General features: G+C 47.5%; 6 protein-coding genes across 6 annotated transcripts; 4 read left to right on the top strand and 2 right to left on the bottom strand.

Moving 5' to 3' along the window:
- Window positions 1-144: 144 nt before the first annotated feature.
- Window positions 145-2,396, top strand: PADG_03993 (uncharacterized protein; the record flags this gene model as incomplete). Its single annotated transcript, XM_010760972.1, has 2 exons — window positions 145-1,761; window positions 1,866-2,396. 2 exons carry the CDS (start codon window positions 145-147, stop codon window positions 2,394-2,396), a joined length of 2,148 nt encoding a protein of 715 aa, XP_010759274.1.
- A 1,823-nt stretch (window positions 2,397-4,219) lies between these two features.
- PADG_03994 (uncharacterized protein) lies at window positions 4,220-8,310 on the bottom strand (the record flags this gene model as incomplete). Its single annotated transcript, XM_010761372.1, has 7 exons — window positions 4,220-4,998; window positions 5,074-5,408; window positions 5,459-5,568; window positions 5,623-5,922; window positions 5,982-7,626; window positions 7,692-7,902; window positions 7,977-8,310. 7 exons carry the CDS (start codon window positions 8,308-8,310, stop codon window positions 4,220-4,222), a joined length of 3,714 nt encoding a protein of 1,237 aa, XP_010759674.1.
- A 664-nt stretch (window positions 8,311-8,974) lies between these two features.
- PADG_03995 (uncharacterized protein) lies at window positions 8,975-9,832 on the bottom strand (the record flags this gene model as incomplete). Its single annotated transcript, XM_010760973.1, has 4 exons — window positions 8,975-9,155; window positions 9,252-9,383; window positions 9,483-9,595; window positions 9,701-9,832. The coding sequence occupies 4 exons, from the start codon at window positions 9,830-9,832 to the stop codon at window positions 8,975-8,977; spliced, it is 558 nt and encodes a 185-aa protein (XP_010759275.1).
- Window positions 9,833-10,150: 318 nt separating this feature from the next.
- PADG_03996 (uncharacterized protein) lies at window positions 10,151-11,243 on the top strand (the record flags this gene model as incomplete). Its single annotated transcript, XM_010761373.1, has 3 exons — window positions 10,151-10,173; window positions 10,243-11,164; window positions 11,226-11,243. 3 exons carry the CDS (start codon window positions 10,151-10,153, stop codon window positions 11,241-11,243), a joined length of 963 nt encoding a protein of 320 aa, XP_010759675.1.
- A 641-nt stretch (window positions 11,244-11,884) lies between these two features.
- On the top strand, window positions 11,885-13,047 carry PADG_03997 (uncharacterized protein; the record flags this gene model as incomplete). Its single annotated transcript, XM_010761374.1, has 2 exons — window positions 11,885-12,247; window positions 12,355-13,047. 2 exons carry the CDS (start codon window positions 11,885-11,887, stop codon window positions 13,045-13,047), a joined length of 1,056 nt encoding a protein of 351 aa, XP_010759676.1.
- Window positions 13,048-13,623: 576 nt separating this feature from the next.
- Window positions 13,624-15,091, top strand: PADG_03998 (uncharacterized protein; the record flags this gene model as incomplete). Its single annotated transcript, XM_010761375.1, has 2 exons — window positions 13,624-13,994; window positions 14,065-15,091. The coding sequence occupies 2 exons, from the start codon at window positions 13,624-13,626 to the stop codon at window positions 15,089-15,091; spliced, it is 1,398 nt and encodes a 465-aa protein (XP_010759677.1).
- Window positions 15,092-15,384: the final 293 nt, after the last annotated feature.

The following is a 15,384-nucleotide window of genomic DNA, read 5'->3' on the forward strand; positions in this document are numbered from 1 at the left end:
TACACATTCGCAGTCCAAAAAAAGATTCCAAAGGCAGCCAAGAAGGTTTATGGGTAAGGTCCTAACTCGTATTAATTTTGCTCTCCCTCTAGGTTAAACATAAGGATAGATCATGAAACCTCCCTTGGTTCTGATAACTCCTCCATGACCGGCGAAGAAGACTCCTCTGGCACTGGCGTTCAAGTCTCCCCTCCCTCTGCAACTGGTAGCCACGACCATTATGATCACTATGACGTCGGTGGTGACTGGGCTCATCTGAGCTACCCTGATGAACTAAAACCCTCCGACTCTGCCTCCAGACCAAGAACTTCTAATCGCCATCAAAATTCTAACGCCGCCAGATCGGGGCCCAGTCGTCGTCATTCCACCCGCCATCATCTTCCGCCAGAACGGGAACCAGTAGCGCACCGGTCAAGAAGGCACCGCCACCCTCCCGCTTCCCCTTCGCCAGTGGAGAGTGAGGACTTTGGTGACGACTTCGAGGAGTACCCCCCGCCACGAGGTCCGCCTGAAAGACCATATTGGGCTCCCCATGCTCCCGCTCCGCCACCAGGGTATGTCCGGAGTTCTGTCTCCGCGCCATCATACAATCCATACCCCCAATACGGGAACGTGCCATACGGACCCATGCAACCTGCGCACGCGGGGCATCCTGGGATTTCGTCGAACCAATTAGTGCAGTCGGGACACATGGCACAGATGGGCCATATGGGCCATATGGGTAGTGTAAACGGGAACATGGGCCATTATCCGCTGGGCCAGCCGCAAAATTACCCTTATGGACCATCCCTGTTTCCACCACATCCACAAGCACATAATCATCCAATACCCCCACCTTTCTTCAACGGCCAAGAAAACCACACTCACCAGCAGCAAATTCCACATCCACGAAATCGCCATGTTCACCACCATCGCCGGACGCGGAGCCAATCTCACCCTCCACCGCCTCTACGGGATGAAAGTGAAAGCCCCCCTCCTAGACCCCATTATGCCCATACTGTGCACCCGGGACATCCAATTCCTCAATTCCCACACTCTCCCTTTGGCCCTGCGGAAATGGTTCCTTATGCTGGCGGGCCCCATGGAGGTCTCCACGTTGGTCCTCATGTCATTGGAGGCCCACATGGAGGTCCTGGCTACTTCTCCCCATACGGGCATCACTTTCCCCTGCCCCCTGGCATGATTGCGCCACATTTCTTCCATCAGTTTCAGCGCCCACGGTCGCTATCTCCGCCACCGCCAGCAAAAGAACCTTCTTCTCCACCCACTGCTCCAACAGTGCCGCCTCCACCACCCCAGCCCGATTCCAAAGACGAAGCGATCGCCCGGTTAGAGAAGCTTATTCTCGATGAACGAATGGAACGGGAAACCAAGGAAGCTGCCCGTGAAGCTGCTATCGAAAAAGCTGCTCGTGATAAGGCTGCCGCAGAGGAACGCGCAGCTATAGAAAAAAAGATCGCAGAAGAAGCTGCAGACAAAGCAAGCAAAATCGCAAGAGCAGAAGCTATGAAAGAGGCGGAAGCGAAAGCCGCGGAAGAGGCTGCCAAGGCTAAAATAGCTGCAGAGGAGGCTGCAGCACTGGCAGCCGCAGAAGCCGCGGAGAAGGCTACTATTGAGGCCAATGCTAAGACTGCCGAAGCCGTCGCCGCTGCCACTGCGGCTGCGCTCGCGCCTCCTGCTGAGAAGAAGAAGCCAATTAAGTTTAAAGACGCTGTTGGAAGGAAGTTCAGTTTTCCTTTTCATCTGTGCAACACCTGGCCGGTAAGTTTCATTCGAGTTCAAGGGCTTCAAGGGCCTGTATCAGATTTCTGTGATCTCAACAGTGCACAATTTTAACTATCTTTTGTTCTTCCTGTAAAATGTAGGGCATGGAGGATCTTGTCCGACAGGCATTCCTCCACGTTGACAGAATAGGACCTCATGTCGCCGAAGGCCACTATGATCTGGTTGGCCCCAACGGTGACATCATTCTCCCACAAGTCTGGGAAACTGTTGTAGAACCGGATTGGACCATCACTATGCACATGTGGCCCCTTCCGGAAGAGCCCAAGACACCGGATCCATCCATGGTACTAGAGGATGACCGTAATCTGGTTACCATCGTGGATCTGAAGCGTGCAGAGGCTGCAGGTGCGCCCCCTCCTCTTTATCCCCCTGTTCCGCCGCCTCCGCCAGATGCCGCGGCCTTCATGGCTTCGGGTCTGCCGCCACATCTAATTCCGGATCCATTTGTTGACCTTCACCATCCAATTCCAGCGGATGCGCAACCATCTCCACCGCCTCATGGTCCAAAAAGACCGCGTCCCCGGGATCTCCCTGCGGGAGCCTTTGCTATGTGGATGACGGGAAATAGAGGCAAATTGAAACCGGGCTTTAAAAACGGCAAAAAAGCCTGAAGTCATCCCATAGCCGCAGCAGCAGCAGCAACATGATGAATCATTGCTGCGCCATGTGAATAACGTTAGGTTGATGAAAACACAATAAACATCGCATCCGGCAAATCTTTTCTAGCAGAACACTCCTTTGCACCTTCTTTACCCCACGATCCTTCTACAGATGACTGATAAGGTATTCAACTACTGGACGAAACAAAAACAACGATGGGGGGAAAAAAAACCCAAAAAAGTAGCCGTTAACAGAAACAACAAGGACCGGAATTCGCTTTCATGGATATATCTCCCGCCTAGGTTGACTAATTCTTGAATGCGGAAACTAAATTGCCCAGACTGACTAACAATAAAACCCGACTCCTCGAGTAACCAGGGCGCTGGCCACTTCAGTGTGTTTCTACCACGCCTCACTATCTAGCGGGACATGGCGCCAAGAGGAAGAATGAACCCCTAGAAAGCTTAATTGTTGGTTTGTCTTGTGTTTCATACTTAACAATCTATATTCTTTTCTTCCGATGTTTTCCTTTTTTGCGGCTTTAGTCGGCTTGTGTGTGTCTCCATGTAGTAGTATCCTGGACCTTCATCTGTCTGTCCTCCATTTCTCCATCCTCTATCTCTCTCCACTATCTTTTATAAGAGTCCGTTGTGTGTTGTTCGTTGTTATATATTGTCATGTTTTATGAGAGCTATGCTTTGATTCCTGATCATCTGACCCCCCTTTATTTTTTAATTTTAATTTTTATTAAAAAAATAAAAAATAAAAAATTACTTTCATCTCCTTTCCTTCTACCTACAAGTTCCTCCCTCATTCTCTCCTGTCTTGAATGGATGGAGAGTATACCACTGTTATCATTTAGGAGCTCTAACACAAATCTGATTCCCTTCAACTACCTAGTACTTTCTTACGTTCCTTTTTGAGTTCCTGTCCGGTACTGGCGGTGTTCGGGACAAAATATTGAGAAAAGGCATATGGGGGTGAATATGCCACTTTTGATTTCACAAACCAGTGAGAAAAGGAGCAATGAAAAGGCTCGAATGACGGTGTTTCATTTCCCCTTTTTCCACCTTGGATCTTGCTATTCAGATCCTTTTTCCTTTGCATATTTGTATTTTCAACCGTTTTTCTTTGGCTTTTCTTTTGGATTGGCCCTTTGGTTACTTAAAATATATACCCAATTCTATCTATCTATTTTTTGTTTATTCATTACTCATGATAGCTTGCAATCTATGTGTATGAAAGTAATAATTTAGTTATTGGTCCATTTAGAACTCCTTTTATCAAACAGTTTTCAAGTAGACTTCCGTTAATCCTGAGTCTTTCTCTCTCTTCTTAACGTCGTATATATTCATTCCATCCACTTCCAATAGCTACGGAGCGGCAGCAACAAAACTATCCCTCAACTGTCTGAATATATCATCAATTTTCGTTATCCCTCTCCACTACGACCAAAAAGCCAGATAAATAAAAATTTCAAAAAATTTCAACCAATAGTAGTGTGCAATAAAAGCACAAATCGTTCCGTAGATGAGATAAGAAGTATGTCGTCCCCAGTAGCTAGCTACTTTATCAATATATGTTTAAACATATTCCATATATCCTCAACCCTCAACTCCAACTACTAGACTCCAACTACAACCCTCCGGACATGGCAATCGTTTAAACTTTTGTTTTACCCTTAAAGAGACTCACCCTCATGCATATACCAAAGGTGGAGATCAAAACTACCATATGCAACCTTCCTTGACCCCAAAGCCCATGAACATCCCATTCCCACAAATCAGAACTAGAACAACCCATAATGTCCATATTCGTACTCATATCCAGTCATTCACCCTTGTGAGCGAAGTGGTTTCCACCCGGCAATGTTCTCCTCAACATCTCCATCCAAGAGACTCGGCGTCGAAGTGTCAAGGGGCGCGGCTGACTTTCTAGCAGGAAGACGAGGCAATGACACCTCGGGTGAGGGTAGGTTAGGGTGTGGTAAGTCACCAGTGTAAGATCTTTCAGGTTTTGCCTTTCTAGGATGGACGGGAGGAGGAAGAAGGGGCTTCGCTGGATGAATGCTTCCTGACGTGAGCACCTCTGCCCCTCGTTCTTCTAACGTTTTGCGCCGTGGGAGAGGTGGTTTGGGTCCGATAGTGGTTGCTTCTCTTTGCGGCGTTGTTGGGACTGGTGTGTGAATTGGAGCTGAGGGTGTTCTCATGATATTGGCATCTGCATTTGTGGTTGCAGTTGGAGGGAGCTCTAAGCTCATTGTCATCGACAGGGGTTTTGTAGGGACTGGAGGCGCGCGTTTCTTAGGTGTGCCCAAGTCCCCATCGCAAATTGTTGACAACTCGGTCATACTCCTGCTTGGCAAAGGTGGTGAAGGTTTCTCTCTGTTTTCGATGTCGATAAGAGGTGCCTTAGATCGAAGGGGCGTTGGCGCCGGGAACCCCGATTTCCGGATGTCCGAAATACCGTCTGCTTGACCTTTGGTAGGAGAAATACTCGGATAAGAAAGGTGAATCCACTCAGATTCAGGAGTTGTAGAAAATGGGTTTGCAGGTCTGCTTGGATTGGCAGCAAGTCCATGTGGTGGCTTCAGTGTCGACTTCGCAGGAAGTCCTGTTTTGAGTTAGAATATATATTTATATTATCACAAAATGAACCAAGTCCTGTGGAAAAAGTAAGCAAACTCACCGTTGTCAAGCCACCATTTACGGCGATCGGAACTGGCTGGCGGGAGTCCAGGGTCGATCGCATCAAATCCTATGAAGTCCTCAACCTCGTCATCCGTGTCCTCCGACCCAGAATCTGCCATGCCGCTCATAATGCGATTTCGTTCAACTTCGTAGAGGCTCTTTCGTATCTCCTCTTTCAATTCCTCATTTACTACGCTTATTCCACAATCGAAAGTCGCGTGTACAGGGCGATGATCTGAGAACTTCAAAGACGCCGCATTGTACTCTAGCTGGCGTAAGTTTCCCCCTTTCCACAGAACCCTGTCACACCAGGCTGGTATACGTGCTTTTTCTCTATGAGTTGTTAGCATATGTTCAAAAGAAAGGACAAAAAGGTAACATACGATGTGTCATAGAGGTCAGTTCCATTGTCGTACTTATATGTTGGAGGGAAGGTGATTCGGGCCTCCGAATAGAATGGGAACGTGAGGCCAGCAACCATTTGTAAATTGAGCTACAAAAGTCAGCAGTGTGGTCAATAAAGTTATCGCGGCCAAGGATAAGTTACCTGATCGTTCTCATATAGGGATTCTAAATCTCCATCTTTTATAAGGCCCCTCACCCGGTCATTAGGCAAGCCAATTCGGTAATTGAAGTCCCCAAGCCATATTATGGCGTCGTGGTCTTCGATCGACCGATTTCTCTGGAAGCGAAGTCCTTGACTGATTGTTTGATAGTCACGATTCCGTTCGTCGTAATTCGAAAACCCGGCCGCAAGATGCGCTGTAACAAAGCATATTCGCGTGTTCGAACATTGCAAACGAATGGCGCATCCACCCTTGTTGCCGGCCATTCCAGACATACCGGTCTTGTTTTCAATTGTTAGTAATTTAGAAACAGCAGTGAAGCGGGAACGTTAAACTATACCTTTTTCACACTACCCTCAACAGCTTTTATGTCGGTAAGCAATTCAGATTTGACAAATATCAAAAGAGCAGTGCCCACTAGTTGACCGCTTCGAAGGAGAACATATTCGCTCACACCCCTCCTGTTAGCGTAGTCATTTAAAGTGCTCTTCACAGCGTTCTCCCATATTATTCGGTTCCCAGGGTCAGTCGACATAATCTGTTGTGGGCTCAACTCAACAATCTCCTGAAATCCGACCGCGAATATCGCGGGATCCTCATGTAAACGATCAAGATGAGGTAATAACCATGGAGAGAGATCGGTTACTTTGGCACCATCGCTCCGACCGTTGACATTGAACGTTCCAACCCATATCCGTATCCTTTTCGAGGAACTGAACTCTTGGGCCCTCTGCCTTAGAGCTCTGTTGACAGAATCACTAATGGGGTCGTACAGATGCACGGTACTCTGGCCAGTCAGAGTTCCCAAAAGGAGATCTATAGTATTTTGTCTCGCGCTATCAGTGAAGGTGTTCATATATAGACGGGCCGCGCTTTTCCTTATATCTGCAAATGCGCCGGCAAGAGACATCTTGCCATGTCGGGTATATGATGACTTCAAAGCGCCAGAGCCAGCATAGATTTTAGAGAGATTGTCACCATTGTCCGCCCACAGGGTTGAATGCCTCCTCCAAAATTCAGCCGATGCTTCACCGCCTTGCTGTTCCAGGAAAGATTCAAGTGCCATCTGACTTATAATGGTCTGTACCAGATTGGTCCGATCCAGGCAATCTAAACAGTTTGTTCGGAAAAAGCCCTGCTGCTGAAGAATAACAGTCTGGCCCTTGCTTGCATCTTCAATAGAAGTCAATGGCTCTGCGTTTTGGTGAGAATCTATAGATAGAAAGAAACCGAATGCATCTGCGGAATCTTGGATCTGATGTCGAATTATAGAGGCACTCTGGTACCCTGCAGGGCCCTTTGTCTCTGCATGAAAATCAAAGTCTGTTGCACGGAGCAGATGGTGTTCGGAGGATGTGTTCGGATCGTGACTGTGTCTTAAAGGGCTTCGGGAGATATGATATCGATATCGTTGAGATAGTTCTGCCTCTCCCGGTTTTAGTTCCGTGAGAAGGTTTACCACATGCACGGCACCATAGGTCAAAGACAGGCGATCAAAATGTCTATCAAACGCAGGTTGAGAGGCGTCTACAGACCTAGTGATTTGAATTTTCTGACCACCTATGGCAACGCTTTGTTCCCAGAAAATCGGGAGAGATCCGCGAACCTGGGTATAAGCAAAACATATGCCAGGAGGAACCCATACAATTGTTTCCGTTTCGACAAAATTAGAAACATTTCCTTCGTCATCGATACCGCGAGAATTAAACCTGGTTCCGGCCCTTCTTGAGGAAAGTCGGGATATCAACGTCAAGCTTGACGGTAGGTTTGAATGAGAGGTTCGCAGGAGCGGTGTGGACGCAGGAATTGTTAACGAATAAACAAATCCTCGGATGGCTGATGTCAAAATCCGGGATGCGTCCAGTGCCTGGCGCTCAGATTCTAGCAAATGACTTCGAAACAGCAGGAGAGGCTCAATCATATGGGAGTTCCATAAAAAGTCCCTGTCAAGACTATCGATATCGAAGGAGGTCGTCTCCTCGGCCCTTTTAATCTGTTAGCTAAAACTAAAGGTCACTTCTCTTCTTTGAATGGTCCCGGACAGGCTTACCTATCTTGAAGACGGTCAGTAAGATTGAAGTCGACGCTGTAGTAGAAGCTGCCGTCACCAAGCAGTTTTTTAAGAGGAAGAAACGGATTTTCGGTGACAACTTCGCGACCGTCATAGCCAGTTCCATAGTCGGTATCTTCAGTATGATATGCAAAGGCCGTTCTAGATTCATAGTCCAGATCGTTGTCATAATCGGGGCGGTTCAAGCAGTCTATTTATACCCTGTAAGTAATAATCCAAGCGGGTTCCAGGGAAAAGTACCGGGAAGAAACGATATAAACATACAAAATTCCACGTTCACGATCCTCTGGACAGTTTCTCCAGGGCGCACTGTAGCTGCCTGGGACGCATGAGATACTGTACAGAGAAAGATATCACTTGCCAACGCGATCAGGCCAAGGGTGCCATGTGCACGACCTAGGGCTCTGAAGCCCGCCAGGTCAAGCGAATCCAGCGTATCAAATTCGATATGGCACTTTGGTGGGCTAATGTTGGAGTATGACGCAACCGAGCTCGACTCAGAAGTGACGGGAACGTGGTTAAGGACCAGGCCATGGTTGTCAGAGATCAATGCCAGCGCTCGATCAGGCCGGTCTCGACAGAGAACGCGCAGAGACATCGTTGCTGTGTATGCCTTATAGCGATGTAGTGCCTGGGGACGTGTGTGTGCATAGCTAGAGAGTCACCTATCAGGGAAAAGGACCTAGTTACTACCATTTCCCAAGTCTAAGAGCGTTCGTTATTAGAGTGTTGTAGATGTAAAATATCTATATAGATATACGTTGTGCCTGATTGTAGCGTTTTCGGTGGCGGGGAAGAATTGTGTTGGATTGACTTTGGCGGCCCAACTTCAACCCGCAACCTTGGTCAGCCAGCAGCAAGATATATACTAGGTGCGGATATCAAAGAGTGGGCATTGCTGTATGAGTGTCTCTCTTTATTTAAATGATCCTTTATTCTGATTTTATGTTTTAGTTGCCTCTCTTATAGTTGTTACTTGCTTTGTTCTTTCTTACAGCTTCCTTCGGTTCAACCAGCGGAGAAACGGATTGCCTGCCAAAGTATTAAATGCTGCATCCAGTTATTGATCAGGATTTTAAAAGTCACAATAAATATCCACTGCGAAGAGGATGATAGAATGAAAATATCCTGTGATAACGAATTTAGGCTGTATTAAGAAACCCCAGCAAAGTGGGTAGGAAATACACATAGTTAAAGATACAAAGTCATCTAGGGTAATATCCCCGGTGCTGCGCTTGCAATCGTCGATCTATCTTGATCAATTAAGCATTTCGAGCGTCAACATCAACATATTTACGCAAAGTGCCAGCCGAAAACACTTTCCCATAGATCCGAAATGGCTGACTCATATACGTATAACAATGGCTCCCATCCCCGATGATCTCGATTCGACAGTGGTCTAAGTATATATCGTCAAAGGTCGCATGTCCTCGTAGATCTCGTCTATCAAGGTTTGTCGTGGGAATCGGAAGAATGCCTCATCCATTCATCGCTGGAGTTTTTCATTTAAGGTTTGATATCCTGCGCGACAGGACCAACTCCAGTTCGCCATGAACTGTTTCGTACAGATCACCCAGCGTCTGCATTTCGGCCACGATCGCCAGCTCAATCTCCGTCCTCTTCTTGACCAGTTCTGACAGGCGCTTGATTTGCGCTCTCCGGTGTCTCATGCTTTGGGCGTAACTTGATCGTTAGAAGGTTGCCAATGTAAAAAGGCGGTTATCCCCTTATGCATCTTTTGATGTTAATAATAAACAATGTAAAACCCACATAGACAATTTGTTCGAATAAGCCATTGTTTGTATCCCTTCCTCTGTTTTCTTAACCTGAGCTCTATGCTGAGCGCGGAGTTTCTGCCATTTGTGCTTGTTACGCTTTTCAACCTACGATAGACACATGTTTGAGTTAATATTGAGGTTAAATTTAACAAGCATTCTTCTAAAGCAGAAGCAATTAGCAATCAGGGGCATGCAGATGTGCTTTCTCACGGCACTACTAAGGTCCTTCAACAAATCTGCAGGAGTCGACGAGACAAACAGCCCGTGATCTGAGTCGCTTTTCCCGGTGCTGACTCTTGAAGGACGTCCGCGTCGGCCTGTGGTGGTTTTCTTCCCGGCCATTAGCTACCCTGGAACCAACCGAGGGTCTTAGGCTTGACGTTGTTTATAGCTCTAGAGATTTTGACAGGCCAATGTGGACAAAGCCTGTTATGATCTTCGATGATGGTTGCAGTGAGAACGAAGCAGAAGTTAATGGGAAGATTGTTCTAAATACATCGGAACTGCTAGTAGGTCACGTGGTGATTAGCCAGCAGCACCAAATATATCTTTTTCATTCAATAACCAGAAATTGAGCTCTGGCGACGTGAACAAAGACAAGAGCAACAAAGCATTTCCAAACATACATATCTCCCCTTCCCGGCACTCCCTGCAGTTGCAATGGGGTTAGCTGGCCCTCGAAAGTCAGTAAACAGTTCCTCTTCTCCATCCTCACGGCTTTTTCCTGCTAACCAACATACTCTCTTATCCAGGAGGACCAAAATCTCCCATGACCCCAACAACACCGCTTGGGCCCGCTCAACCTCCGGCTTTGGCCACAAAATTATGAGTGCCCATGGCTGGACCCCCGGTAGCTTCCTGGGCGCCTCCAATGCTGCTCATGCAGAACACTTCACCTCTGCGAGCGCAGGTCATATCCGCGTTATTCTCAAGGATGACAATCTGGGACTAGGCGCCAAACCCCGTGCGGGGGACGAACCGACGGGGCTTGATGCTTTTCAGGGACTCCTAGGACGTCTTAATGGGAAGAGTGGTGCGGAGCTGGAAATAGAGCAAAGGAAGAGGGATGATAGGCGCCTTGCTAATTTTGTCGAGAAGAGATGGAAGACGATGCGGTTTGTGAGCGGCGGGCTGCTAGTGCATGAGAAGATCCAGGCGCTTACGGAGGTGCAGAGCGGCAGCGAAGGAGAAGCAGAAGAAGCACAGGAAAACAGCAAATCGGAGACTTTAGACAAGACGAAAAAGGAGCGCAAGAGAGAGAGGAAAGCAAAAGGTGGTGATTCCAATTCAGATGTCTCTCAAGAGCTCTCAAAAAAGAACGAGAAGAAGTTAAAGATGGAAAAGAAGAAGAAGACAAGGTCTGGTGATTGTTCAAGTCCGTCTACTGATACCACAACATCTTTGGAGGATGCCCTCATCAACAAGAAACGGAAAAAGTCCAAGAAGCGAAAACAACAAGATCTTGAATTCATTTACCCTGAGGAGAGAGACAGTAATGGCGCGGATACTCAGAGCTCTGTGGGACGGGATGAGGAAAAATCGACTTCCACAATTTCCAACCATACGCATATTGTGAAGGTCAAGGAACATAGGCCATTGGGTCGCCAGTTTACCCGTGGTCGCTATATTCAACAGAAGAAGCTGGCTCTGATGGATGCGAAATCTTTGAGTGAGGTATGTTTTCCTATATTTATCCCTTGTTTGCTTGCTGAACCATGGCTAATTTATTTTCTAGATTTTTATGGTGAAGTGATGGATAGGGGAGCATTCACTTTTTGGACACCCCCGATCCTTTTTTTTTCTTTTTTTGAGAAGATTCAACCTACTTTGAATTCCAAACCATTCGTCTGCTGGTCACGTATTTTCTTCTTTATACTTCTACTGAGTTTCATTGGTGTGCTGTTGCTTTTTCTTCCTTTGACCGATAGGTGTTTACCGTTGGATCAGGATCATAGAGCATGCTATTATTCTATATACATACATATATCTCTTATCGTCTCAAATTTTGTGATAGCTCATCGCTATCTTCTCCCGAACCTGTCGTTTCATCCAGGATGTGAGCAGATATATCGTCATGAGAGTGCGGGTGGAGGATCTGTTAGATATCCTTGCAGCCATTTCGATCTCTTTTAAAGATATTTCTAACTCTTGAATATTCTATGCTGCATCCGTGTTTTTCTAATATACTTACATGCCATCAAATGGGGACGACAACAACAGGAGATAGTGAATATGAAAAGTTACCTCGACAACCACTCCCCTATAACACTACGGCAACCAGCGTGGATATCAACAAACCTGTGAAGACAAATACTCCGTGATCGCCTCTGAGTGGATTCCTCCTCTTTGTATTCAATTTCTAGGTTTTATATTTAGTCTATTTCCGCAGCTAAAATGGGTGATAGATATCTTCGCGGCCCCTCGCCCAGCCCTTGGCTGATCAGCTTTGGAGGCAGGCCAGTTGCTAGACACCTTCGCATGCCGTCAGTCCAGGATCAAATTGAGCATGACAAGCAGGAGCTCGGGTTAAAGAGCGTTGAGAACGGATCGGCTGCGGAAAACCTTCCCATGGTATCAGTCCAGGATCAAATTGGGTGTGGCAAGAGAGCACTCGGGTTGAAGAGCTTTAAAGGTGGTCCTGTTGCCGAAGACCCTTTCATGCTGTCAGTCCAGGGCCAAACTGAATGTGACAATAAAGAACCCGGATTTGAGGAGGAAGTTCGCGAGATGAGGGCTGCTAACACAACCCCAGTTAGTGTATGAAACATATATATACTTCATTGTTATACCGATATTCATAGAGTCAAAACCCCTTGATTCTCATCGTTGCTGTCTGCTAACCTTTCACCCCCTGAAACGAACAGTACAATCTCTCGGGCACTGTTTCTTATCACTCATACAACAATAACAATACCCCATCAACACCAGCAACCCCCAAAACTCCCACCGCCTCACACCTCTCTTTTTACGCTCTGGCTGCCCGCGCGTATCAGGAATCCATTCGCCCCCCCGATTCCCCGCCGCCCTCTGTCTGGGCCCCAGGCGACCAGCTACACCTTTACTACACCCAACTCCTCATTGTTTTCTTCGACAATTTCCGCACCCTCCTGCACGAACATCAACAGCTCCAAGCGCAGCAAGGAAATATAGTAATGATGAACAAAAATGCCTTCTGCAATGAATGGCTCAGACACTCCCGTAGCGTCATGGACAATATCCGCGCGGAATGGGGTCAGCATCCGCTCAGCTCTGGATTATCTGTCAAAACGACTTCAAGCAACACGATGTATAGGGATGTGGCCAATATGGCGCTGCAGCACACGACGTTGCAGCCAACAGCACCACCGCAGGAAGGGTGGAGGAGGGGCCAGCCTCTACATCCGTATTATGTGCTTATGCTTGGGAGGTTTGAGAATCAGTTGAGGAGTTTGTTGGAGGAAGAGTTTGGAAGTTCTATGGCGTTGGATGAGAATGCATTGCAGGCGGAGATATTTGAGTATGAGGCTCTTATTCTGCAGGAGTATCGGAAAATGTGGATTGAGATATTTGGGCTGTAATTTGGGGGGTGCGGGCTAACGGTTTGTATTTATCTGGAGAGTCCTGGAAAAGGGAACAGGAGCGCTATTTTTCAGTAATAGTTAAACCAGTGGTGGGATTGGGTTCGTGGTTTTTGCTCCTTTGGATGGCTAATTCTAACTTGCAGTAACCTCCACAGGAACATTTAAAATCGAACATCAAATAATATTAGAACCCTGTAATGCAAGCAATTGAAAACCATCAATCTCCTCCTCGTATGTCTATATTTTGAAAGCCATCCATTTATGCATTGGCTTACAGAGCACACTGTGGCCGGGTGCCCTGTTGACTCAGCCACCTCGACGTCATAGCTGTGCCAAGCTCACTTTCGAACCTCTCGAATCAACTTCAAGTTTCGGCTTTGATACGCTGATATTGAATTAATCCCATTCATATATATATTCTATTCTATTCTTTTTTGTATGTTGTGTGTGTAAGTATAAATTAAGACTTTAGACCTCCACTTCATCCGTCGTCCTCAGCCTGGGATAGGCACCCCCCCCCCCTTCCCCCACCCTCCCCCTCTCGGTCCGTCTTCCCGTCGACAATATATCAAAATGCCCTCCCCTTCACCCTCCCCATCCACCATTTTAAATTCACAGCCTTCGCGTCCCGAAGATAGAGCTGCCCTTGGTTTACCTCCTATGTCCTACGTCGAGGCTGTCCAATCTCCCAGACATGAAGACACGGAGAGCTCCGCTTTTCACAAGGGAGGATTTGAGTTGAATAAGGATACCATCCAAGTGTTAGAACCAACGTCACCAAATGCGCAGGGAGTTTCCCAGCGGAATGGGCTCACATCTGCTCCCTTACCCCGGGGTGCCCTTAAAAACTGTGGCAGCCATGGACCGAACAATGTAAACGGCCCGCATAGAAATGGAAGACCGGATACTACGCTTAGAAGTCGGGGAGGATCTCAACACGCCAGGTACGTATCATCATATCTTATATATTCCACAGCTACAAATGAGATGCCAATCTAATATATATGTTAATAGCATACGCTGGGCACCGCTGAACATAGCCCTTGAACGACGGCTCCAAACCCTCGTAGTTCTCTTCCACACCATCACCATCCCCATATTTCTAACCGCCTTTTTCTTCGCATGCGCCATACCACTTTTTTGGCCCCTTCTTCTCCCGTACCTAGTATACATCTCCCTCTTTTCCAACACGGCAACCTCTGGCACTCTCGTCCGTCGCAGCCGGTTTCTCCGCTCCCTGCGGATCTGGAACTACTTTGCATCCTACTTCCCCGCCCGCCTCCACCGCTCCGTACCTCTCACCGCCACTCGAAAATATATCTTCGGCTACCACCCCCATGGCATCATTTCTCACGGTGCCTTTGCCGCATTTGCTACAGAAGCACTGGGCTTCTCTACCCTCTTTCCTGGGATTACTAACACCCTCCTCACCCTTGACTCCAACTTCCGCCTCCCTTTCTACCGTGACTACGCCCTCGCCATGGGCCTTGCCAGTGTCTCGCGCGAATCTTGCGAGAACCTGCTGTCCAAGGGCGGTCTCGACAATGCCGGCATGGGCCGCGGAATCACCATCGTTGTCGGAGGTGCCAGTGAATCGCTGGATGCCCAACCCAACTCCATCCGCCTCGTCCTCAAACGCCGCAAGGGTTTCGTGAAACTCGCCATCCGCACGGGAGCAGACCTGGTCCCTGTCCTCGCCTTTGGAGAAAATGAGCTCTACGAACAGCTCTCTTCGGACCAGCACCCGCTCATTCGCAAATTCCAGCTCCTCGTCAAACGTACTTTGGGTTTCACAGTGCCGCTCTTCCACGCACGTGGCGTCTTCAACTATGACATCGGTCTGATGCCGTATCGCCGTCCTCTAAATATTGTCATAGGAAGACCGATTCAGGTGGTTCAGCAGCGGGATCGGGCAAAAATTGATGATGCCTACGTTGATGAGTTGCATTCTAAATATGTCCGCGAGTTACAGCGGTTATGGAAGGACTATCGAGGTGTATTTGCCATGGAGAGGACGTCGGAGCTGGAGATTGTTGCGTAGATTGAGGAACTGGGTACTACTATTATTCATTGATGGGATGGGAGGGCTTTATTCATTTTTGTATTTTGTTCCTTTTTTGCATGGATGACCATGGTTTGTCAGTGAATTGGGTTTTCATTTCGTCGAGGTATTGGCAATGATGGATTGTGTTCCTTGTGCATCTCCTCAAAACGTTTCTCAGAGTTTCCTTGTCATGTTTATATGTGTTTTATAGTTGGAGGAGCAGACCCTGCAGTTGAGTTGCAGTTGATGTAGCCTGCTGTGTCTAGAAAGGTTGTGTGACTAAACATCGA

This window comes from Paracoccidioides brasiliensis, assembly GCF_000150735.1.
Source record: "Paracoccidioides brasiliensis Pb18 unplaced genomic scaffold supercont2.4, whole genome shotgun sequence".
NCBI lineage: Eukaryota > Fungi > Ascomycota > Eurotiomycetes > Onygenales > Ajellomycetaceae > Paracoccidioides > Paracoccidioides brasiliensis.